Raw genomic sequence first — 24,784 nt, 5'->3', positions numbered from 1 at the left:
ACCTGTTATATCTATATATGGGTCTTTCAGTCTCTTGAACAAATGCAGTCGGATGAAAATACTCCCGCCCTCCTGGCGGCTGAGATCACTGCTGTAAAGCAGGAGGCAGAGCAGGCTGCAAGACTTGATGATTCAACAAGAATAAATAGTGACCAGAAGAAGCAGCTCGATGCTTTGAATGATCCTCTGGCTGCTCAGAAGGAGCTTCAGCTAAATATGTACATCAAGGACTCTGTAGTCTCAATGATGTATAAGTTCAAAGACAACAGGGTCGACAAGGACAGGTCTGTGGACACAGGAAGAGCCATTGAGGCAGAGATTCAGAAAGAGTGTGACGACCTAAAGAAGAGAGTGAAATGGCTGGAGGAAAAAAACTTCATGCTGCGCACTGATCTTCAATTGAAGTAAGTGAAGAATCTGCTGGACGTGGAGAACCTGAGGACCAGAATCCTGGAGCTGGAGGCCAACTTACAGCAGATGGAGGAGAAGGAGGAGGAGAATAAAGCGCTGAAGAAGAGATAGCAGGAGGAGAAGGAGGAGAGAGAAGGGAAACATGTAAGATGGAAGAAGTTCCCCAGTTCTCTCTTTAAACGACGGAGCTCCTCTTATAACCCTAAATCGGAAAACCACTGGAAGGAGAAGAAGAAGCTGGAAAGGAAAGAACAACTGGAGAGACAGAAGAAGGAGACAGAGGCGAAAAAAGCACAGCAGAAGAGAGAGAAGGAGAAGGAGGAGGAGAATAAAGCACTGAAGAAGAGAGAAGGAGGAGAAGGAGGATAATCTAGCACTGAAGAAGAGAGCGAAGGAGGTGAAGGATGAGAAGAATAAAGCGCTGAAGGAGAGAGAGAAGGAGGAGAAGGAGATGAATCTAGCACTGAAGAAGAGAGAGAAGGACGAAATGGAGGAGAGAGAGGAGGAGGAGAAGGAGGAGGAGAATAAAGCGCTGAAGAAGAGAGAGAACGACGGAGCTATTCCTATAACCCTGTGATGGAAATTCATCTTGAGATTTGAAATAATGAAATTCTCAGACTGGAGTGGCCATTGAGTCTTTATAATAGTAAGCTCTGCAGAGTTTACACAACAAGCATGGGTGCTCAGGATGGAACAACTGGCTGCAAGTGTGAAAAAGCCTGGACTTATACAAAGAGGCGTTTCACAAGACAATATGAAAAACAGAAGACATGCCAGAACTAATACAAAGAGGTGCTTCATAAAACGTAATAAGAAAAAAAAAGATATGAAATCCTCCTCTGTGTCTATCTGCTAAGTCCATCCGCTGTAGCACACTTCTTGTTTGCCAAGGCAACAACAGTGAGATACCTGGTCAGTTAAATTTTCCCTTACAGGTCCCATGAATCAGTGCCCTCTGGTTCATCAACTTTGACCTCTGGTTCAACATCTGAGACATCAGTTTCAAGGTCTGATATATTAAATTCTGTGTCCAACCGGTCTCGGGTCTCTGGCACCTCATTGTCTGAGACATCAGGTTTAAGGTCCCATGATTTATAGTCATCATCCCACGAATCAGTCCTCTCTGAGTCCTTCATCTCATGATTTGAGACCTTTGGCTTATGATCCGAGAATTTTAATTCATGGTCTTTGTCCTGCAAGATCTTCTGGTCATATCCAGAGATCTTCTGTGACAGGTTTTCATTGAATGGATTTACTTAATCCTATTAGCTTCCAGTTCTTAACTCTGCAAGTATTTATAAATTATTCTATAGTAGAAACAGAGTTCTGGTGCTCCAGCTCCATGAATTTGATTATATCCGCAGAAGCCGCAGACTTCCTCAGCTCCATTTGAAGCTGCTCTTTGAGGTCCTGGATCTTCTTTCGATACTCAGAGATCTTTTGTTTATCCTCGGAGATCTTCTGTTCATAACCAGATAACTTTTGTTTGTCCTTGGTGATCTTTTGTTCATACTCTGAGATCTTTTCATCATTATCAGATATCTCCATTTGAAGCTGCTCTTTGAGGTCCTGGATTGGTTTGTTGAGCAGCTTTTCCTGGTCAAAGTCAACTGGGTGGCTCTCGGCAGGCGGAGCAGGAAAGAAGGCTGATTGCTTCAGCTGGTTGTTGCAGTGCTCTAACTCTGTGATCTTTGTGTTGAGACACAGAAAAGTTTGATTCTTTTCTTTAATAATGTACTTCTTTTGAGATACTACAATCTTTAAAAGCTCTGCCTTCTTTTTAAAGAGTGATCCCTCTAAGATCTCTTGAATGCTGGACACATTTTGGGAGCTGGTGATAATCGTATGAAGTAATGTTTTCAGGATCTCCTTCTTTGCTTTTTCTTCTTTGTATTTTTCCTCCATACAGTGAAGGTCCTTCTGAAGCTGCTTAATAAGAGTGCTTATCTCTGCACAAAGGGAACTCCCCCCTTTAATGGCTACCACCTCACGTCTGCCTGGATAATGTTGTTAATTTTGGAGCAGATAGTCCTGGGTGATTCTTGGTAACCTGTTCACTGTTGCCATCTTCCTTAAGAATATAAGCTCTTCTTCTTGTATGGTCGGCGGTTGGCAGGTAAGTAGAGTGCAGTACAGCCACATCGGGTACACATGATGAGTTCATTGTGTATTCAAAGGAGAGTGGACTCCAAAGATCATAGGAGTTGACCCAACTTTGAACTTTTCAATAATTTCCTGTCCTTTGTATTTCAATCAACAAGAATCAGAAAGTTTTGATGGAATTTTTCAAAAACAACTCAGAGGACAACAAGGCTTTGTTTTGGAGCAAAATGCATTAAAGACTAAGTGTAATATAAAAAAAAAGAGAGAGTGTGTGTGTGTATGGAATGTTTTACCCTTTTCTGCTCCACATAATTGAATAGTTAAGGATTTATTTTGACAATGTGTCGTAAATAAAGTTATCTCGTCTGATCTCGGAAGGTAAGCAGGGTCGGGCCTGGTTAGTACTTGGATGGGAGACTGCCTGAGAGTACCAGGTGCTGTAAACTTTTGTCCACCTTTCCCTGATGTATTCACATGTATGAATAGGGTTTAGTGGGTGGAGTCATTCGCTTACGGGTTAGTAAGCTCAGCCACACTACCGTTACAAACTCGTATTTACCCAGACAAAAAATAGGTTTTTAGATGTAAATTCCACTTTTACGACAATAGGACTATTAAATCGAAGACACACATGATAGAACATTCGAAACTTCAAACACACACCATGTGGGAATAAGAGCTTTACTCAAAATAAAAAAAAACACAAAACTATGAGCAAAGTTATGGGCTTCAACTCTCGGGTCTATTTTGTCACATGTTTAACTTCAAAAGCCAAAGCGAGTCACTTTCAGCAGTAGGTGAGTTCATGTTCAGAAGGAAAGGGAGACATAGCAGTGAACATGGGAGTGGATACAGGATTCCTTTAGGAGATGATGGTTTCGATCCATCGACCTCTGGGTTATGGGCCCGGCACGCTTCCGCTGTGCAACTCTACTCTTATTTATTAATTAAGTTACTAATTTCATATGAACATAGTCCTTGGATTTAATAGGTGTTGTCAGCAGTTAAATCATCTGGACTTGGAGGAAGTTATTGGAAAATATGAAGCGATGTGCCACAGTCTGAAGGTGCACATCTTAGCTCTTACCTCGTTTGAAAACCATACTGAAGACAAATAAAATGATTTAATATGAACACAGTCCATGGTTTCAACGGGTTTGCTTAGAAGTTAAATTAACTGGACTTGGAGGAAAAGATTGGCAAATGTGAAAGAATTTGTCTCAATGGAAAGGTGCACAGTGTTAGGGGAGAGCAGGGTAATGTGGGACACCCCCTGTATCTAGGCAACGGAACACATTTGTGGTCATTTGACCATTATGTTTTCAAGCCCCTCCCATTCCCCCCTTGCCATGAAGGAGAAGTTGGTGCTGGTGCTTTGGAAAGTATGTTATTTCACAAAAATGTGTTTTTTGCATGAAAAGGAAATTGTCTTGCTTTGAACTTAGTCAACTGTTGTGTCAAAACAAATTGAATCAGGTAGAAAAACCTATATCATAAATGTTGGTGAACTTCCAACATATGAAACCATGTGATTGATGCTAGCTGAAGATTAGCCTGAATTGCTAAGAGATGTTGTTTTTTCTAAAACGGTGGCTTTGGGGTAAAGTGGGACAAATGCTGTGGAGCACAAGTTTAGTTTAGTCTTAAACATATTCTAGTGTTATATTACATTATATATGTTTTATTTGTAATGTCATAAACATTGTAGAAAAGCCATCATGGCAAGAAACTACACCAGGAAGACAACCTGGGGCCAAACACCCCTCGCAGAGATGGAGAATGCAGCCGCTGAGGTCATGCAAGGAAAGAAGTCCTTATGAAAAGCTGGAAGGGATAGAAATATTGACAAGAAAACCCTCATAAAGAAAAAAGAGAAAGGGAAAGTAAAATCAGTAGCCTGGGATGCAGTAGCTGAGGTAAAGAGAATATTCACAAATGAGATGGAGGAGGAGCTTGCCAAACACTTGAAACAACTAGCTGACCAGTCCCGGTTTGCAACCGCAGAAGGCCAAGCAGCTGCATCGACGGACTCGTTTTGGTTTATACTTCTCTAACGTGCTGCGCGTGTTGAAACGCAATTCACCGCCAGAACCATAGGCGGAGTACGTTTTTTTTCAAAGACAAAACACACAAAGAAGAGACGTCTTCTTCTTCGTCGACTGTTTATTTACATCGCCACTCCGGCTCCTCATAGCCTATTTCTGGCGGACAAATCGGCCAGTCAGTGACGGGTTATACAAGTGGTCATACTTTTGACTCTCTTCTGCCAAGTGCTCTTCTATTTGGTCCATATTCGTTCTTCTAAATCTTCCGTGATTACCGCGTATTGTGGGGCATGAAACCGGAAACTAGACTCCGGACGGGATGTAGTAAGCAGACCAATCACAAGCCTTGCGGGCTGCGTGAGGCTCGCGTCGCTTTGTCGTGTAGTTAGAAAAATTGTCGGACGCACGCAAGCCGCCAGAGGGCTCGAAAAGGGCGTGTTGCGTGTCTTGCGTGCATGTGTGCGTGCGTGCAACCCGACTATAATTTGGCCTTGAGCGCCGTGAACTGGCACATGAATACGCAGAGAAAAACAATATCCCTATCCCTGCCATTTGGACAGAGACATTCATTTTTATCTTTTTTATTCTATTATGCATATATCTAAGGGCAGTTGGGAACACCTGTCAATATCTTCCTTGATGTTTTTACTTATGGGGCTATAATTGCTATCATATATTTTGGAAATTTCTTTAGGTATTTGAATTCCCAGATACTTAATCTCTAATGGGGTCCATTTGAAACCAAATCTATTTAGCATGTCTTTCTGAGGGATGTGATTACATTACATGTCATTTAGCTTACGCTTTTATCCAAAGCGACTTACATTTTTAGAACACTCAACATTTTTGAGGGGCCATTTAGGGGTTCAGTACCTTGCCAAGGACACTTAGAAATGCAGATGGGACAGAGTGGGATTCGAACCGGCAACCTTCTTGTTGCAGAGCACCCGCTCTATCCCCTAGGCCACGCTCTCCCCATATTAAAACTAAGAGTTTGTGTTTTTTTCACGTTTAATTTATATCCAGAGTGGGTTCCAAAATCTTTTAGTCTGGGAATGCTGACCTCTGGTGTTGTAATAAAGAGCAAAACATCATCTGCATATAGACAGATCTTCTGCTCTAAACCTATGATCATGACTCCTTTTATCACCTCATCATCCCTGATTAACTGTGCCAGGGGCTCTATAAATAAAGCAAAGAGGGGGGGGGGGCTGAGGGAGCAGCCTTGGCGGCAGCCTCTCTCCGAGTTGACAACCTGAGAGAGGTGTCCATTAATTTTTATTCTGGCGTTTGGTGAGGAGTATAGAGTTCTGATACAGTTAATAAAATTGTCCTTAAAGCCAAATCTTCTCAACGCCAAGTACAGATCCGTATCTAAACTAATGAATTTAGCTCCAAATATTCCCACATGATCGATAAAGTGTAGCACCCGTCTAACATTATCTTGTGTCTGTCTTTCACACACAAAGCCAGTTTGGTCTGGATCTACTAGTTCTACTATTATATGCTCTAACTTTTTTACTAGTATTGACACATACAACTTGTAGTCTATAATGAGTACAGAAATTTGCCTTCATGCGCTAAATTCTTTTCTGTCCTCCCCCTCCTTAGAAATAACAAAAATGATTGCCTCCATCCATGTACCTGGTGGTTCACATTTGTTCAGTGTATAGTTGAAGCAGTCAAAAAGCATAGGCACAATTTGATCCTTAAAGGTCTTGTACCACTCGGCTGGGAAGCCGTCCATACCGTGCGCTTTATTAGCTTTTAATCTCGAGATTGCTTTCCCTATTTCCTCCATGTAATATCTGCCATCAGGGCTTTATTCTGTTCTTCACCTATAGAGGGTAGATCCAATGAATGCTTCACTTTCTGGGTCACCAGTACAGTGTGTTACAGGTTTGGCTCATACAGTGGTTTTTTGGTGAAGTCAGTTAGTTCCTAATGTTGTGCATTATTAGTAGACTTGACGTTGGCTAATTATTAATAATCATGAAATATGATTATTTAAAAAAAAATTGTGCGTGTGTGTGTGAACCAGAGTCAGTGTGATGCACGGGGTTGTGTCTGGGACCATTTGGGGGGGGGGGGGGGGGGGGGTAAGTGTCTTTGTCCAGGCTGGGAAGATGAGGTGTGATAACTGTGAATGGGGGTAAGGAATGCGGGGTAGGGTTAGGTGTGGTTCATTGTCTGTCGAATCTGCAAAAGAAAGCATTCAGGTCGTTTGCACATTTAAGGTCTTCCACATAGTGGGGGGACTTGGTTTTGCAGCCGATGATCACCTGAAGGCCTTTCCAAACTGACAAGGGGCCGTTAGCTGAATTGTTTTTCCAGCTTCTTCAAGTACTGTCGTTTGTCCTCTGTAATCTCCTTGCCAAACAAGTCTGAACCTATCCTTGTCCCCACTCTTAAGGGCCACCTCCTTCTCTAAACAACCTGCTTGAGTTTTGCTGTTAACCAGTCCTTGTGACTCACTCTGGTGCGTGTTGGAATACATCTGTTCTCACAGAAGCGGATGTATGACGTCACATCCTCTGTATCTTCTTGTTCGCTCCGAGACTCAAAGTGCGCAAAGACGAGGAACATGTGCGACGTGCAGCTGCTGCTGATGTCGGTACATGAGCGGATCAGCGCTGCCGCTGAAGACTTTCTGCTGCAGGTGGAGAAAGGAGGAGAAACGGCTCAAGTCCCGGCGCTGAGAGCGATGCTAACCGAGCGGCTAACGGCGGCTGCTGAGGAGATCGTCTCAATGTTTGAGGAAACTGTGGCGGTGTATGAAGACAGAATGGAGCGGTTAGATTGCTCAGAGCAGGAGATCTACCGCCAGAGGAGGCTGCTGGATGCTGTGATGAAGCCCGAACTCCAGCTGCACAGAGTCGGTAAGTCCCTGGAGAAGCCGCTCACAGGCTAACAATAGCTAGCATCAGCTCTGCTAACATGAGTTGACCAAACTAACACTCCGTAAAGGGAATGATACGTTTAAAACAATGTCTGGTTGGTTAAATTAATGAAATGTGTAGATAGAAGGATTAGGAGCTTTGACCCTCCACTGCAGCCAGTGGTCACATGTCCTTGATATTCTTCTGCAAGATGCTGTTAGGAAGCTGAGCACACGTCTGGGGTGTTCATGCGTTTTGGCTCCTTTTGTGTAAAAAGTCCTCCAGACTGCTTCGTCTCATCCTGAAAAACCGACACATATTGTGTGAGTAATTATGATACTGGCATATTTTTAAATAAGTATAATTTCTATATTGCTGTTGTGTCATATTAATAACAATAGACCCTTTTTTTTAGATGCTTGATTTCAAATGATTGCTGTGACACAATGGACACTAAGCTCCCTGTATGTCATAGCAGCGCTAGACATAGTTGCTAGATAGCAACTGGAGAATCTGGGTTTTATTTCAGTACAAAAACTGGTTTACAACGTGGATTGATTCAGTCACTGGAGTTGTGTAGTTAAGATGATTCCTGCTATTGTCAGCGTGTTCATTTATCCAAAATATGAGAAGAGCCGAACCAAAGGTTTGGTTCCATCACGTATATATTTAGAAGCAATGAAAGTTTAACAGGCATAGTCGACATTCATTCACAGCCTCGGCTAAATCAGGTAGCACGGGGTAGACAATAATGGTGCCGAACAGAAAGCGTTCATAATAATTATAACAGTAGGTTTAATGTGATAGGTTAAAATATTGGAGGGGTGTCGCCGCAAATCAATTTTGTTCTCCCTAGTTCGATGTTGTGTTTCATAAACTAGCCTTGAGTAACGAATGTTGTGTTCCTGCTCTATCGGCTGTAAGAACTAAACCACAACAATGTCACTTTTATCAAAACAGGTGTGAGACTGACCAGCGTTTTGAAGCTAATATCGATATTAAACACTAAGAGGAAAAAGGTTATTATTAATAATTTGTGGAAAGGCCTTATAAAGGCTCCAGTCCCCTCCTTTTTTTAAATTGTACAGAGTTCTGTTTCCATACTCCTCTTCACTCACAGACACACGAAGAAGCTAAGATTTTGAAATCCCAACACTATTCCAGTCTATTCCTATTCCATTCCACGTGTTGATGATCGTAATATTTTACGCTTGTTTCAGGATGAAAAGTAAAACTTGCGGTTCTGTCTCCGTTCCAACTGCCATCTTTAGAAATCTCCCCTTGAGGCTTCAGCTTCAAGTACTCGTGCATCACGGTTGTGCTGCTGTGATCATTTTAGATTTGCAGTGTTTACTGCTAAACACTCATCAAAAGCACGACTGTTTGCCGTCCTGGCTCCTAAATGGTGGAATGAGCTCCCCATTGACATCCGGACATCAGAAAGTTTACACATCTTCCACCGAAAAATAAAAACATACCTCTTCCGACTTTACCTTGAATAAAAAAAAAAAAATATATATATATATATATATATATATATATACTAACAACTTTTGAAACTAACACTTTAGTAGCACTTAAATGGCCCTTACTTAGAGCACTTTGTAGTTTTGCTTTATTTTGAAGAAATTGTACTTTCTTGATTCTTGTCGTCCTTGGTATGTACCCTCGGGTTTGAATGCACTTATCGTAAGACGCTTTGGATAAAAGCGTCAGCTAAATGTAATGTAATGTTTGGTCTCCGTCTAAAAAACTCCCACACTACTGTTGTGAACGAGTCTGTGCAGAAAACCTGCTGCAGTGTTGTTCATGTGTGAAACACAAACCCTGGAGAAACTCTGGAGACAATTCTCTGGTTAACCCACAGGTCGCGTCTGAAAACAGATTAACCAACTGACTAACCTCCCCTTGCTATGCTCTGCTCGTGTCTTAGATTGTTTATTTGGCCTCAAAATATAAAACATTTTATCCTGGAAACACTTGGTTTAACCCAGCTAATTTATCGAGCTGCGTCGTAAGACCAACTATTAACCATCTCAACATCTCTGCTTCCTGAGTGTGATCATTCAAAAATAATAACAGTCATCATTAAATGACACAACACAAGTTTTTAAAACACTTCAGGATACTCTGAAATTATAAACGTGTGTATTTGTGTTTCAGTGTGTCCTGCAGACGTACAGCAGCTGATGGTGAATAAAGAAGAGGTTCTCCCTGTGCAGCAGCAATGGAGCCACCTTGTGGACCAGGAGGACCCAGAGCCCCCCCACATTAAAGAGGAACAGGAGGACCCATGGACCAATCAGGATGGGGAGCAGCTTCAACAACTTGAGCAGGCTGATATCAAGTTCACATTGACTGCTGTCACTGTGAAGAGTGAAGAAGATGAAGAGAAACCTCAGTTGTCACAGCTTCATCAGAGTCAGACTGAGGAGAACAGAGCGAATTGTGGAGGACCAGTACCAGCCAGGATCTCAGGTCCTGATGGACTGTTACAACCAGGTTCTGAGGACAAGACTGTAGACAGTGAAGATGATTGGATGCAGACCAGGGAACCTCAGTCTGGTTTAAATACAAAAAGTAACAAACAGTCTCAAAGTGATAAGAAATGTATAACTGCTAAGAAAGCATTTAGTTGCTCTGAGTGTGGTAAAACATTTAGACAAAAGGGGGATCTAACTGTACATATGAGGATTCATACAGGAGAGAAACCATTTAGTTGCTTTGAGTGTGGTAAAATATTTAGAAGAAAGTGCCATCTAACTTTACATATGAGGATTCATACAGGAGAGAAAGCATTTAGTTGCTCTGAGTGTGGTCAAACATTTAGACAAAAGGGGTCTCTAACTTCACATATGAGGATTCATACAGGAGAGAAAGCATTTAGTTGCTCTGAGTGTGGTCAAACATTTAGACAAAAGGGGTCTCTAACTTCACATATGAGGATTCATACAGGAGAGAAACCATTTAGTTGCTCTGAGTGTGGTAAAACATTTAGCCGAAAGCTCAGTCTAACTGAACATTTGAAGATTCATACAGGAGAGAAATCATTTACTTGCTCTGTGTGTGGTAAAAGATTTGCCCACACTGGTTCTCTAACTTTACATCTGAGGATTCATACAGGAGAGAAACAATTTAGTTGCTCTGAGTGTGGCAAAACATTTAGACAAAGGAGCCATTTAACTAGACATATGAAGATTCATACAGGAGAGAAACCATTTACTTGCTCTGAGTGTGGTAAAAGATTTAGACAAAAGAGCCATTTAACTGGACATATGAAGATTCATACAGGAGAGAAATCATTTACTTGCTCCTAGCGTGGGAAATATTTAGATTAATAGGTAATCTAACTGCACATGACCAGTCAAACAGGAGAGAATGAATTTACCTGCTCTGTGTGCTTAAAGATTGAAGTTGCATCGTTTGTAACAAACATTTCTTTCAGATTAGTCAGCAACTACTAATATTGTACATATTAATAGGTCATTATTATACACATTAATAGAGAAATTTGAATCCCCTTTAACCTGTCTTTAAATGTTTTCCTTGCAAAGTATGTATATGTTTGTTCTTAACCAGTTCAAATGATTAAATATGTTTGATTTTAATCAGTGTGCTTACTGATCAGTGACCGAAGAGGCGGTTACAATGTGAAGGGACATGTGACCATGGCTGTAAATAGTTAATGGATTTGTATTTATATAGAGCTTTTCTAGTCTTGATGATCACTCAAAGCGCTTTACAGTACAGTTTTAAATTCACCCATTCACACACACACATTCATACAGTGCATCTATTAGGAGCACTTTGTCGTTATATGAGGGATAATTCAGGGTTATGCATCTTGCCCAAGAACATTTCGGCATGCAGATGGGGATGACTGGGGATCAAACCGGACCTTCATGACGACCGCTATACCCCTTGGCCACAGCCGGCCGTTGGATAGAAAAATACATTTCTCACAGGAAGGTTCAGAGAGAAGTGACCTGAAGGATTTCAGTGGCCGCCATTATAAGAGCTGTCCGTAATCTGAATGCTTCCTAACTTATCACCTTATAGTGGGGCATCTAATAGAAAATTTGTGCAAAATGTGATACAAGCACCAAATTTGGGATGGTGGTTCCAAAGGGTCTACTTAACAAATCTGCCTGACGTGCCATTCAAAAATCCAAGATGGACGCCGAACACTGTACTTGTTAGATTTGAATGATCTTGGTGTCTATTTCTATGTTTTCTTGAATGCTGATTCTAATTTTTTACTTTCACTGGTATTATAATACTGTAAATGGTAGAAAATTAACACTTTATATAAAATAACATGACATCAAATAATACTCCTAAAAAAGATGATCTCTCCAACGATCTCTCCAGAAAACAGATATTAGACAAATACAGACATTCCAGTTGAACCCTAGAGTCTAAAAAATGTTTGGGACAAATACTGATAATTTAAAAAAAGAAATACTGATCAACTTTGTGCAAAATCTTTCACTGAAAGCACTCAGGAACCTAAACCTCCACATTGTGAGGCTGAATCTAAACCTCTGGACGAAGCTCTGTCAGACGTACGAGGTTGTTGAGCCAAGTGGGAATAAAATATACAACAAGACTTTAAATGGTGTCTGTTTCAAAGCAAAGAGAGATGGAGAATCATTTGTATGCAAAGTAAAACTTCAGGATGGGGAGCAGCTTCAACAACTTGAGCAGGCTGATATCAAGTTCACATTGACTGCTGTCACTGTGAAGAGTGAAGAAGATGAAGAGAAACCTCAGTTGTCACAGCTTCATCAGAGTCAGACTGAGGAGAACAGAGCGAATTGTGGAGGACCAGTACCAGCCAGGATCTCAGGTCCTGATGGACTGTTACAACCAGGTTCTGAGGACAAGACTGTAGACAGTGAAGATGATTGGATGCAGACCAGGGAACCTCAGTCTGGTTTAAATACAAAAAGTAACAAACAGTCTCAAAGTGATAAGAAATGTATAACTGCTAAGAAAGCATTTAGTTGCTCTGAGTGTGGTAAAACATTTAGACAAAAGGGGGATCTAACTGTACATATGAGGATTCATACAGGAGAGAAACCATTTAGTTGCTTTGAGTGTGGTAAAATATTTAGAAGAAAGTGCCATCTAACTTTACATATGAGGATTCATACAGGAGAGAAAGCATTTAGTTGCTCTGAGTGTGGTCAAACATTTAGACAAAAGGGGTCTCTAACTTCACATATGAGGATTCATACAGGAGAGAAAGCATTTAGTTGCTCTGAGTGTGGTCAAACATTTAGACAAAAGGGGTCTCTAACTTCACATATGAGGATTCATACAGGAGAGAAACCATTTAGTTGCTCTGAGTGTGGTAAAACATTTAGCCGAAAGCTCAGTCTAACTGAACATTTGAAGATTCATACAGGAGAGAAATCATTTACTTGCTCTGTGTGTGGTAAAAGATTTGCCCACACTGGTTCTCTAACTTTACATCTGAGGATTCATACAGGAGAGAAACAATTTAGTTGCTCTGAGTGTGGCAAAACATTTAGACAAAGGAGCCATTTAACTAGACATATGAAGATTCATACAGGAGAGAAACCATTTACTTGCTCTGAGTGTGGTAAAAGATTTAGACAAAAGAGCCATTTAACTGGACATATGAAGATTCATACAGGAGAGAAATCATTTACTTGCTCCTAGCGTGGGAAATATTTAGATTAATAGGTAATCTAACTGCACATGACCAGTCAAACAGGAGAGAATGAATTTACCTGCTCTGTGTGCTTAAAGATTGAAGTTGCATCGTTTGTAACAAACATTTCTTTCAGATTAGTCAGCAACTACTAATATTGTACATATTAATAGGTCATTATTATACACATTAATAGAGAAATTTGAATCCCCTTTAACCTGTCTTTAAATGTTTTCCTTGCAAAGTATGTATATGTTTGTTCTTAACCAGTTCAAATGATTAAATATGTTTGATTTTAATCAGTGTGCTTACTGATCAGTGACCGAAGAGGCGGTTACAATGTGAAGGGACATGTGACCATGGCTGTAAATAGTTAATGGATTTGTATTTATATAGAGCTTTTCTAGTCTTGATGATCACTCAAAGCGCTTTACAGTACAGTTTTAAATTCACCCATTCACACACACACATTCATACAGTGCATCTATTAGGAGCACTTTGTCGTTATATGAGGGATAATTCAGGGTTATGCATCTTGCCCAAGAACATTTCGGCATGCAGATGGGGATGACTGGGGATCAAACCGGACCTTCATGACGACCGCTATACCCCTTGGCCACAGCCGGCCGTTGGATAGAAAAATACATTTCTCACAGGAAGGTTCAGAGAGAAGTGACCTGAAGGATTTCAGTGGCCGCCATTATAAGAGCTGTCCGTAATCTGAATGCTTCCTAACTTATCACCTTATAGTGGGGCATCTAATAGAAAATTTGTGCAAAATGTGATACAAGCACCAAATTTGGGATGGTGGTTCCAAAGGGTCTACTTAACAAATCTGCCTGACGTGCCATTCAAAAATCCAAGATGGACGCCGAACACTGTACTTGTTAGATTTGAATGATCTTGGTGTCTATTTCTATGTTTTCTTGAATGCTGATTCTAATTTTTTACTTTCACTGGTATTATAATACTGTAAATGGTAGAAAATTAACACTTTATATAAAATAACATGACATCAAATAATACTCCTAAAAAAGATGATCTCTCCAACGATCTCTCCAGAAAACAGATATTAGACAAATACAGACATTCCAGTTGAACCCTAGAGTCTAAAAAATGTTTGGGACAAATACTGATAATTTAAAAAAAGAAATACTGATCAACTTTGTGCAAAATCTTTCACTGAAAGCACTCAGGAACCTAAACCTCCACATTGTGAGGCTGAATCTAAACCTCTGGACGAAGCTCTGTCAGACGTACGAGGTTGTTGAGCCAAGTGGGAATAAAATATACAACAATACTTTAAATGGTGTCTGTTTCAAAGCAAAGAGAGATGGAGAATCATTTGTATGCAAAGTAAAACTTATGAAATGAGCAGTGACGTTTCTAACGCACGTTTAAATTCACTGCAAACCCTAAACGAAGGAGTCTGTCATCACTGGACGTCCCATTGTTTTCCTTGGATGGTTAAAAAAACAAAGCTAATGTCTAATCAGAAGAAAGAACAAAGACTCCACACAGAACGACCCCAGCAGGACCAGGACCGAATACCTGGTCTCACAACTCAGTGAATCAGGTCACAGTTATGTACAGAATGTATTTGCTGTTGCAGATTAGTTGAATACTAATATCATCTTTAGGACCCGGATGCACAAACAGCTTCGTGCACTGGCCACACGGAGCTGTCGAGGAGTAAGAGCTGAACTTCCTTCAGATCTTATCCTGAGATCTGAAGTGTGACTGAAACCACACACTCATTGTTTGACCCCTACTTTACTCGTTAGGATCTTCTACGTATAGAGAACTCAATTTGTGATGATCAGATCCAGTCCTGTCACTTCAGTTCATCAGAGAAAAGGTTCTACATCTGCATCACATGATCCCAAACAGTCATGTGACATTAGAGCCGTTAACTGTTTGTGAGGAAACACTTTTCTCTCAGAACAAATCAGCAGATCATCTGAGGCCATAGATAGATTTGAAGGGAAATTGATTTAAATTATCAATTTAATCTTAATTCACCTAAAGTACACAGAGAGTGATTTTAAGAAATATTTTTTTTATTATTGTTATTATTTATATTATATATATTACATAACACTGTTCAAATCCATTAAAAGATTATATCCTTAGATTATTTGATCCTATGATGCTGTCCTGTCACATAGATAATTGGATCCTTTGATACCATAGGTTATTTGATCATTGGACTTTCATATAAAATAGCAACAGGTACAATTGACTTATATATAAAGGGACAACACCTCTCATGAGTCCAATCACACCATTAGTAGACCTCAGTTGCACGAGAACCTTCTCTCTGACAACTTCTTCAAACCGCGACAGACGACAGTCAGCAGACAAGTGCTTCACAGCAAAACTACTTTACAAGAACTTTTCCTACATTGGATCAACTGCTTTCATCAAACATGGAGAAGATCAACTTCTCCGCAGACACAGTACGTTTTGTTCTTAGCAGGAGAGACTTCAAAACACAACTGTCTTTTATTACTTTAATGTAGTTTTAAAGACTTTAATAGCAGATGAGTGTAAATTACTAAAGTCCATTCAGCTCTGTCTGTTTTAATATATCTGACGTTAGGATGGGACTGTGTATTTATCTGTTAAATCTATATTTGTGTCTTTCAGTCTCTTGGACAAATGCAGTCGGATGAAAACACTCCCGCCCTCCTGGCTGCTGAGATCACTGCTGTAAAGCAGGCAGGGCCGGTCTCTCCTACAGGTGACATGGCAACCGGTTGCCTAGGGCGCAACTCAGAGGGGGGGCGCCAAAAACTGCCCCAAGCAAAAAAAAAAGATATACATTTTTTTTGGGCTGGGCAGAGTTTTTTGCGCCCCCTTCTATACGTAGTACTGCCCAAAATATTGTATTTAATTACTTTAACAGTGATTAAAGATTATCCTAATAATATACGTGATAGTCACGTGGGTTTATGTTTCATTTGAGAAATCAGTAAATGACAGCAGCACTTAGGTGGAACGTTTGGCACGTGAGCAGTTGCACCCTGCCCTGTCTCTTTGGGGGTAACGTCCGCCCACTTGCCAGATGCAGTCTGGATGAGGAACTGAATGCTCTGTGTCTTTATTGCTGCTGCATCCATCCTGTATTCTACAGGTGAGTAGTGAGTGAGAGTCACCTACGTTAGCTCCTAAAGCTTCGCTTGATCACCACAAGTTACATTGAGACATGTTGATGTTGTTTGATATAGACACTCGCGCCACTAGGTGGGCGGGGCTACGTTAGCCTGTATAGGTGTTTGTTTTACATGCGCGTCGTCCTGCGGGCGGGTCGCGATAGTATATTGTTTACTTTACAGTGTGTAGTTCAGCTCCGACACACACAGACTCTGTTATTAAGTCATGTATTGATATTGTGCCTTATAAAAAACAGTTATAAGCTAATGGTCATTAGGTCTATATTGTAAATGTTTATATTTTTTTATGACTGATAATGTGTGTTAAGATGTTGGAAGTAAAGAGACACCATAATAATTTAATGTATGTTTTATGCACTTTAAAATGCAGTTACACTCAGAGAAATGCTTGTACTTGAAATTGTGTTTAATTTGAATAAGATGCAGTCCAGATGAGGAACTGAAGGCTCCGTGTAGTTACTGCTTCTGCATTCATGTTGTATTCTACAGATATACTTAGTTGCTTTGGTATCAATCTTGGGACCCGTAACATATATCTCCAACCAATAGTTTGACATTAAAAAAAATATCTAACATTGGCCAAAAATCGAAAAAACGGTAGGGGTACTGGCTCCTTGGTGTTGTCAGAACATGCTAGCACATTGAGGCTTATGGTTAGAGTATGTGTGTCCAAGCAACTTCGACAAAGAAAGAAAGTTTTCGTGGAAAATCATTTTGAAAAAATATATTTTTTAGGGGGGGCGGGGGCACCAGGAGTGAAGCTTGCCTAGAGCGCCAAATGTGCTAGGGCCGGCCCTGCCTCCCATCCACTCCTTCTCGATCTCCCTCATACACTCCTCATCCAAGTGTGTTTCCTGTACACATAATATGCCATATTTGATCATTTTTCTTGCGTAGCCTTCGGGCATTAAATGAGGTGACGGTTGTCATTGTTTATTCCTGATTTTCATTTTTTGTTCTTAGATTTACTCCTCTTGTTAATTCTTTGTTTCCTCTCCGTGCTTTGTCTTCTCCTTATTTGTGTTATTTTCATCGCAGAGTCCTTGTCTGAGTCTGAGTCGAGTGCTTTTGGATCGAGAGCCTGGGCTGCAGTCTCTGTAGGAGCAGCGCCGCTCTGTGTTTCTCTCACGGAGCTAAGCTCGGCAGCTGACTGCCGCGCCGTGCTGTCCCATTCTCCGCAGTCCGTGCTATTTTCGTTCTGTTTTTTTGTCTTTAGTTCAGTTATTTTCTTCCCTTGCTCCCCTGTTAGCAAGCTGACTCCCAGCTCTGCACTTTCCTCCGCTCCTTTGTTTTCTCCTCCACCCTCCCGCTTCGCGCCAGGCCTCGACGCACTGGACGCACCAGCCGCCTCCTCTTCCTGCGCGCACTCCATTTCCTCCTCCTCTTCACCTGTGCTCTCCTCGCTCAGACTGACCTCCTCACGGTCCCCAGACTCATCTTGAACCTCCCCACTTTTGTTGCACACACACTCCAATTTATTTAAATACAGGCTGCATTTAGTATTGTTCCGGGCATTCCCTTAGTTTATGTCCCGGCTGTACACACATCCTGCATACTCTTATCTGCTTGTCGTGAATTACTCTGAAGTATTCCGTACCCAGCGCAGTATTGAATCTGGCTGAGTACGGCAGTGATTGGACCTGATTATTTAATTTTAGCTTGAGGAATCTTGTCCCGTCCGCCACGTTGGTACTCGACCACATCCTCCTCTTGATCGGTGACACAGCCGAATAATATTTTGCATAAAGACGTCATTTTTAAGGTTACTTTTGTGTATAATTTAAGCTTGTGTAAATACAGTTACAATACTTATAAAATAAAAATACATTTTGTTGTTTTCTGGAATAAAAACAGTCAAATGTAGATCCCATTTGGAGTTTCAGTGGTAAAAGGCATTGTAGCCGAATCCAGTACAATTTAAGTAAATGGGAATTCCTTCAAACGAATAAAATCAATTTGGGAGAACGTTTAAACTACAAAGGATTGCATTAGTCAAGTTATTCTATTTTGTTGTCAGTTTGCTTTAATGTCAGTTTCATCGATTGCTATGATGTCTCAGATTCCCTTTGATTTCTCAGCTGGGCCATTTCTATGCCTATACCAATTGTACCGGTTGCAAAGCTGACATATTTCTTTGTTAGCATCGCTACACTGGCTTCCAGTTAAATCCAGAATAGAATTTAAAATTTTCCTCCTCACCTTCAAGGCCCTTAATAATATGGCGCCATTTTACCTTAAAGAGCTGTTATTACCTTATAAACCCACTAGAGCACTCCGCTCTAGCGGGTTTATAAGGTACTAACATTTAGGCCTACTTGTCGTCCCTAAAGTCTTTCAAAGTAGAGTAGGAGCCAGGGCTTTTAGCCACCAAGCTCCTCTGCTGTGTGAATATCAGAAATCATTTCTGGGACATTCATTTAAAGATCTCCAGTATAAGCAAATGTGTTCTAAAGTTGGTTTACATCCATGTGTGAGGCTGTCCTAGCTCATGGAAATAAGATATATGTATATATTGTTTGTATGAGCTGTCCCTCAGTGAAGTACTTGCACTTCTTGAAAAGCTCTATATAAATAAGATGTATTAATGTTTATACATTGCCCACTAGTATATGTTTTCCTAAAAGTCACTGTAGATACAGAAACAATATGGTGCAGGTGACAGTGAGTGGAATGTGAAGGTCATTTCCATGTGCTCAAGAGAAACCTAATGTGACGATATAGTTGATATCTGATAGAAAACCCCTGCCTCATTCATTGTAGTATTAATGTGTTTGAATAAGTCAGGCTGCCGATTACCAGCTACTGATTTAAGTGAAACATCTATTGCTATCGACTGTGTTAATTTCTTTAATGTTAAGAATGTTTCTCATAAGACCTTATGAGATTGCATTGTGAAACAGCTGGGTCACCTAATTTTAGTGTATTTTGCACTGATACACAAACTTGATGTTACACATCTTAAACAACATGATATGGGTGTCCCTAAACAACCAGACCTTAGCTGTGACTATAAATGACTGGAACCTCAGATAAAGAAAGTTATTTTCTGACTTCAATAACTGAGGCATTCTCTAAAGAATGTAATGGGCCCATTCTACTTCAGATCCATTGGATCATTGTGTGTTCATGTTGCTTAAAGCAGAGCATTCACTGCTTTAATGTAATCAGCATCTTATCTGCCAATATCATGGTGTGGAAGTGCAAGGAAATACCATTATGTTATGATCAATGTAATTTATTGTGCAGAAACATTACATTAAGGCATCTGCTGGAAATGTTATGATCAACAATTCTCATGCAAATAAGACTTAAAAAACGACACAAATAGTGTTTTGGAGAGGGGGGTTTCAGAGGGAGGGGGCAGCTCTGGAGAAAGGTCTGTCACTCCAGGTCTGCTGCTTGTTGTGATGGAGACATGACGTTAGCATCAGGAGCAGAGGCTGCAGGAGGGACCGTGGAGCTGAGGCACACCTGTACTGCTTCTCTTGAGAAGAACTGAAGGACACACAAACAAACCATAGTATTAAATTATGAAGATGGTTCCCTCTGATTTGTTTTTTTAAACATAAACATCAGACAGGCCGCTAAAAACAAAAAATGCTGAAGCTAACAGATACCCAACAGCGAGCTAATGCCTTCCTAAGGCTGCCAGGGAGTAGCAAGAGTAGCCTTGTAGCAAGAGAGTGTAGCTAATCACAGCCCTTACAGTTCTTCATCAGTGGAGAAGTACCTCGCCATGTTTTCATCTTCAGAGGAGTCATCTAAAGACTGTGCTGCTGTTCCGGAATATGTCAGGCCCGCTGCAGCCTGCTGGGCTTGAACTCTGAGCATGCAGAGTAGGCCCTCACGTCCCGTCTCAGTCAATATCTCAGTGCTGCCTGAGAATATATGATAAAAAACAAAACGTCTCAATAGTGCGTATACATACACACATACAGGGCTTGCTTTTCTACAGAAATCTTTTTCTGAGTTGATGTCTCTGCTTATTGACATCTAGAATGTGAAACCAAATATATTTTTTGGTGTACCCATACAAGATGTCCAATGTAACACCAATAAAATCCAATCTACTAAACTAACGTTTTAATGCCTCTGTTATAGCGAGTCGTCGGAGGCATTACTGTATGTTTTCGGACTGTCTAACTGTGTATTTGTCTTAAAGTCAAAAGGTCAAGGCCACACTGACCTCATCTTATGGTTTCAGTTGTCAAGAGACACAGTGTCATTTATATGAGAGAAAATATGTAGAAATATGAAGACGGACACTGCACTGGTTAGCGGAGTCATACAACGCAGTGCGGTAATTCTAGTGTCGTTTTTTCTTAATAAATGGGATGTCTTTTTTTACAATCTGCAAAAGGTAATCTATACATTTGGTCAGAGAATGTTACACAAATAAATTGGCATTAAAGTTGGCATCTTGCTGTCTCACCAGTCTGACGATGCAGCTGAAGCCTCCATCAAGGGCGTTCTGCAGGTAATTTGGATTGTTTGTTTCTTGTGAAGAGGAGAACAATATGAATTCGTACCAATATCAGTTTACAATCAAACCTTTTTGTGTTAACCTTGTGTAAACAGAGTCAAAGGACATTGTACAACAATGACACATTTTTCCACAGTACCTGTCGTTCACTACTGAACCTCTGACACCCATTACTGGACTGTGTCTTCCTGTACAGTGGTGATGGTCTCAACGCTCTTTTCACAGTCTGTCAAAACAAAATTAGAGCAAATGTTAATGCCCCACAACCCATTGCCGATACAGTTGTATTTACACACCACATCGGATCAAAACAAAACTGCAGTCTGTGAAACAAGCAGTTTTGGTAGATATAACTTTCAGTGTGATTTTAACTTGTATTTCAGCAAGCGTACTTTGGGAATTTAATACAAATGTATTATATAAAATGGTGTTTCTGGTATGTAACTTAAAAGTATCTCTTTAATGGTAGGATCATTTCTCTCCCTCATCTTCCTCGTGGTACGTGGATGATGGTAGTGGGCTCAACCCGGCTTCTCTTTCTCTCCAGGCTGCCCTTCCTGCTCTTCATCAAGCAAAACAAAGTGTTCGGTCCAATTTATTGACGTTAATGAAACTCCTGTAGCTTCACTTGGATCCTCCTTGATTAAAAAACAGAACATAGCAATTGTTTTATAAAATGAATCGCAACTCCATAACATGGAAACATTACTGTCATATTGCATACTATACATTAAACCAAATTGATCTGATATTGTGGAGTAATGGTAGAGAAATACACTCCTTATTAATCTAAAGCATTCATAAATCAAATTCATGTTTATATTTATATTGTAGCGTCCCTCAATGATGAGCTAAGCGTCTTGAACTGGTTTCAACAACCATGTATTCACCTCCCAGGTAGCACAGGCTACGGTGGCCTGAAGCATGTGGCTAACAATGGTGTATTAGCTGAAGATTAGCATTGTGTGTATCAACGGACTCCGCATCCGCTGTCTCAGCACTCGGACTGTAAACCTAGATCGTAACGATCTTTAAAAACAATAAACTACTTACCAGACAGAACGAAGCGCCCCTTGTTATGACGCAGCGCAGAGTTAAAGGACTGGATGTTTTGTTTACAAGCCACACGTCATGTCCGCTCACGAACTCGGTCCGTGGCGCTCTCGGCCCGTGGCGCTCTCAGTATGAACGGTCTCGCAGGATACTTCGCATTAGATGTGTAATCTAGCCTCAAATATTAATATTATATAACGTGAATAACATTCACGATCACTGAACGACACCACGCAGGGACGGTGATTTTAACAGCACGCTACGCCGTGGTGTTATGGCAGCGTCATAGCAACCCTCATAGCAACGATAAAAACATTTGTGATAACTATTAAAATATTTATCATAAGCAAGAACTGGCTGAAGACTGTGGAAGCAAAGAGCACATTTCTCGCTAGAAATGGTGTCAGAATGTATTTTTATGCCCAAACTAAGTTACAAAAATATATTTTTATCTGAAAAAACAAGGAATATCCGCCATGTTTTCCTCTCGGCAGACGGGAGCTTGTGAGTCACGTGACGTGAGAACACGCCAATGCAAAACAATGGGAGGACAAAATGTTACCATCTAACACTCTGAGAGGCCAGATTGTGAGATGGTAACGTCGCTCCAAGTGGACCAACGTTGCCACTGAACGTTTTCTGATGAGACTGGGTTGAAATCAGCGACAATCAGAGCACATCTCGGCCAGGTGTGCTCTGCCCTTTAAAAGACTGGCCAGATTCGTCTCACACGCTTTCTCTCTCGCTCTACCTACGGCAAGAGGTTGGCTCTCCCGGACGCCAGCACCCTTCTGTTTTGTTTTTGGAGACTTTGGTTGTTGCTTATAATTTATTCTGTTAAATAAATAAAAATAGTGACAGTTCACCCGTGTTGTCTCCCTCATTGTCACAGTCGTGAGCCGGGCTGTGACATTCATCTTTACAGATTTACTTCTATTTCAAACACTCACATTTCATTAGGGGCTACTTAATACTAAAATATTATATACATCATTATGCACACATAATTATAAGAATAGGATAAGTATGAAGAAAAGTAATGGTATTGCCTATGGATGGTGTCTTACATCATGGTGTGAGACGGGCTTCATGGTGTAATCTTTACCTTCTTTTTCGGCCAAGGCAAAACACCCACTCTCTCTTGTTTCTCCTCTGATTGTATAAATATTTCAGCTTTGCAACCAGTACAATTGGTAAAGGCATAGAAATGGCCCAGCTGAGAAATCAAAGGAATCTTAGACATCATAGCAATCGATGAAACTGACAGTAAAGCAAACTGACAACAAAATAGAATAACTTGACTAATGAAATCCTTTGTAGTTTAAAAGTTTTTTCCCAAATTGATTTTATTCGTTTGAAGGAATTCCCATTTACTTAAACTGTACTGGATCCCGCTACAATGCTTTTTACCACTGAAACTCCAAATGGGATCTACATTTGACTGTTTTTATTTGTTAGTATTGTAACTGTATTTACACAAGCTTAAATTATACACAAAAGTAACCTTAAAAACGACGTCTTTATGCAAAATATTATTCGGCTGTGTCACCGATCAAGAGGAGGATGTGGTCGAGTACCAACGTGGCGGACGGGACAAGATTCCTCAAGCTAAAATTCAATAATCAGGTCCAATCACTGCCGTACTCAGCCAGATTCAATACTGCGCTGGGTACGGAATACTTTAGAGTAATTCACGACAAGCAGATAAGAGTATGCAGGATGTGTGTACAGCCGGGACATAAACTAAGGGAATGCCCAGAAAAATACTAAATGCAGCCTGTGTTTAAATAAATTGGAGTGTGTGTGCAACCAAAGTGAAACAGGGGAGGTTCAAGATGTGTCTGGGGACAGTGAGGAGGTCAGTCTGAGCGAGGAGAGCACAGGTGAAGAGGAGGAGGAAATGGAGTGCGCGCAGGAAGAGGAGGCGGCTGGTGCGTCCAGTGCGTCGAGGCCTGGCGCGAAGCGGGAGGGAGGAGGAGAAAACAAAGGAGCGGAGGAAAGTGCAGAGCTGGGAGTCAGCTTGCTAACAGGGGAGCAAGGGAAGAAAATAACTGAACTAAAGACAAAAAAAAACAGACTGAAAAAAGCACGGACTGCGGAGAATGGGACAGCACGGCGCGGCAGTCAGCTGCCGAGCTTAGCTCCGTGAGAGAAACACAGAGCGGCGCGGCTCCTACAGAGACTGCAGCCCAGGCTCTCGATCCAAAAGCACTCGACTCAGACTCAGACAAAGACTTGGTGATGAAAATAACACAAATAAGGAGAAGACAAAGCACGGAGAGGCAGCAAAGAGTTAACAAGAAGAGTAAATCTAAGAACAAAAAATGACAATCAGGAATAAACAATGGCAACCGTCACCTCATTTAATGCCCGAAGGCTACGCAAGAACAAGGAAAAGACTGAGTGGATGGGAGGCAGGGCCGGCCCTAGCACATTTGGCGCTCTAGGCAAGCTTCACTCCTGGCGTCCTGCCCCCCCCCCCCCCCCCCCCCCCCCCCACCAAAAAAAATATTTTTTCAAAACGATTTTCCAAGAAAACTCATAAAATTCTTTCTTACTTTGTCGAAGTTCCTTGGATACACATACTCTAACCATAAGCCTCAATGTGCTAGCATGTTCTGAAAACACCAAGGAGCCAACCGAAAAATTTGCCAAAAATCGTACTGACCCTTTCCGTTTTTACGATTTTGGCTAATTTTACCCAAATGTTAGATCTTTTTTTTTAATGTCAAACTATTGGTTGGAGATATATGTTACGGATCCCAAGATTGATACCAAAGCAACTAAGTATATCTGTAGAATTCAACATGAATGCAGCAGCAGTAACGACACAGGGCCTTCAGTTCGTCATCCGGACTGCATCTTATTCAAATTAAACACAATTTCAAGTACAAGCATTTCTCTGAGTGTAACTGCATGTTAAAGTGCATTTTATTAGGAATAATCTTAAATTA

General features: G+C 40.9%; 2 protein-coding genes and 1 long non-coding RNA gene across 3 annotated transcripts in view; 2 read left to right on the top strand and 1 right to left on the bottom strand.

Annotated features, from left to right (window-relative positions):
* The window catches only part of LOC133933439 (zinc finger protein 260-like), a 627,571-nt gene extending 616,588 nt beyond the window's left edge, over positions 1–10,983 (top strand). The window contains exon 4 of the mRNA XM_062380551.1: positions 10,063–10,983. Within this exon, the coding sequence (XP_062236535.1) occupies positions 10,063–10,755 (693 nt within the window). The 3' untranslated portion in view covers positions 10,756–10,983. The remainder of the gene's footprint in view (positions 1–10,062) is intronic.
* A 1,143-nt stretch (positions 10,984–12,126) lies between these two features.
* LOC133933469 (gastrula zinc finger protein XlCGF8.2DB-like) lies at positions 12,127–13,354 on the top strand. Its single transcript, XM_062380598.1, has one exon. It carries the CDS (start codon positions 12,350–12,352, stop codon positions 13,124–13,126), a length of 777 nt encoding a protein of 258 aa, XP_062236582.1. The 5' UTR covers positions 12,127–12,349; the 3' UTR covers positions 13,127–13,354.
* Positions 13,355–19,455: 6,101 nt separating this feature from the next.
* LOC133933572 (uncharacterized) lies at positions 19,456–21,085 on the bottom strand. The gene is made up of 4 exons (XR_009912069.1): positions 20,917–21,085; positions 20,727–20,791; positions 20,025–20,172; positions 19,456–19,789 (listed from the first exon to the last, which is right to left on the bottom strand). It is a non-coding gene; the product is annotated as an uncharacterized LOC133933572 (long non-coding RNA).
* Positions 21,086–24,784: the final 3,699 nt, after the last annotated feature.

The sequence above is a fragment of the Platichthys flesus genome, chromosome 22 (genome assembly GCF_949316205.1).
Source record: "Platichthys flesus chromosome 22, fPlaFle2.1, whole genome shotgun sequence".
Lineage (NCBI taxonomy): Eukaryota > Metazoa > Chordata > Actinopteri > Pleuronectiformes > Pleuronectidae > Platichthys > Platichthys flesus.
This window is presented reverse-complemented; position numbering and strand designations above follow the sequence as displayed.

Excerpts from the sequence above, each read along its gene's own strand:
- LOC133933469 (XM_062380598.1), top strand. The coding sequence starts at position 12,350 with ATGCAGACCAGGGAACCTCAGTCTGGTTTAAATACAAAAAGTAACAAA.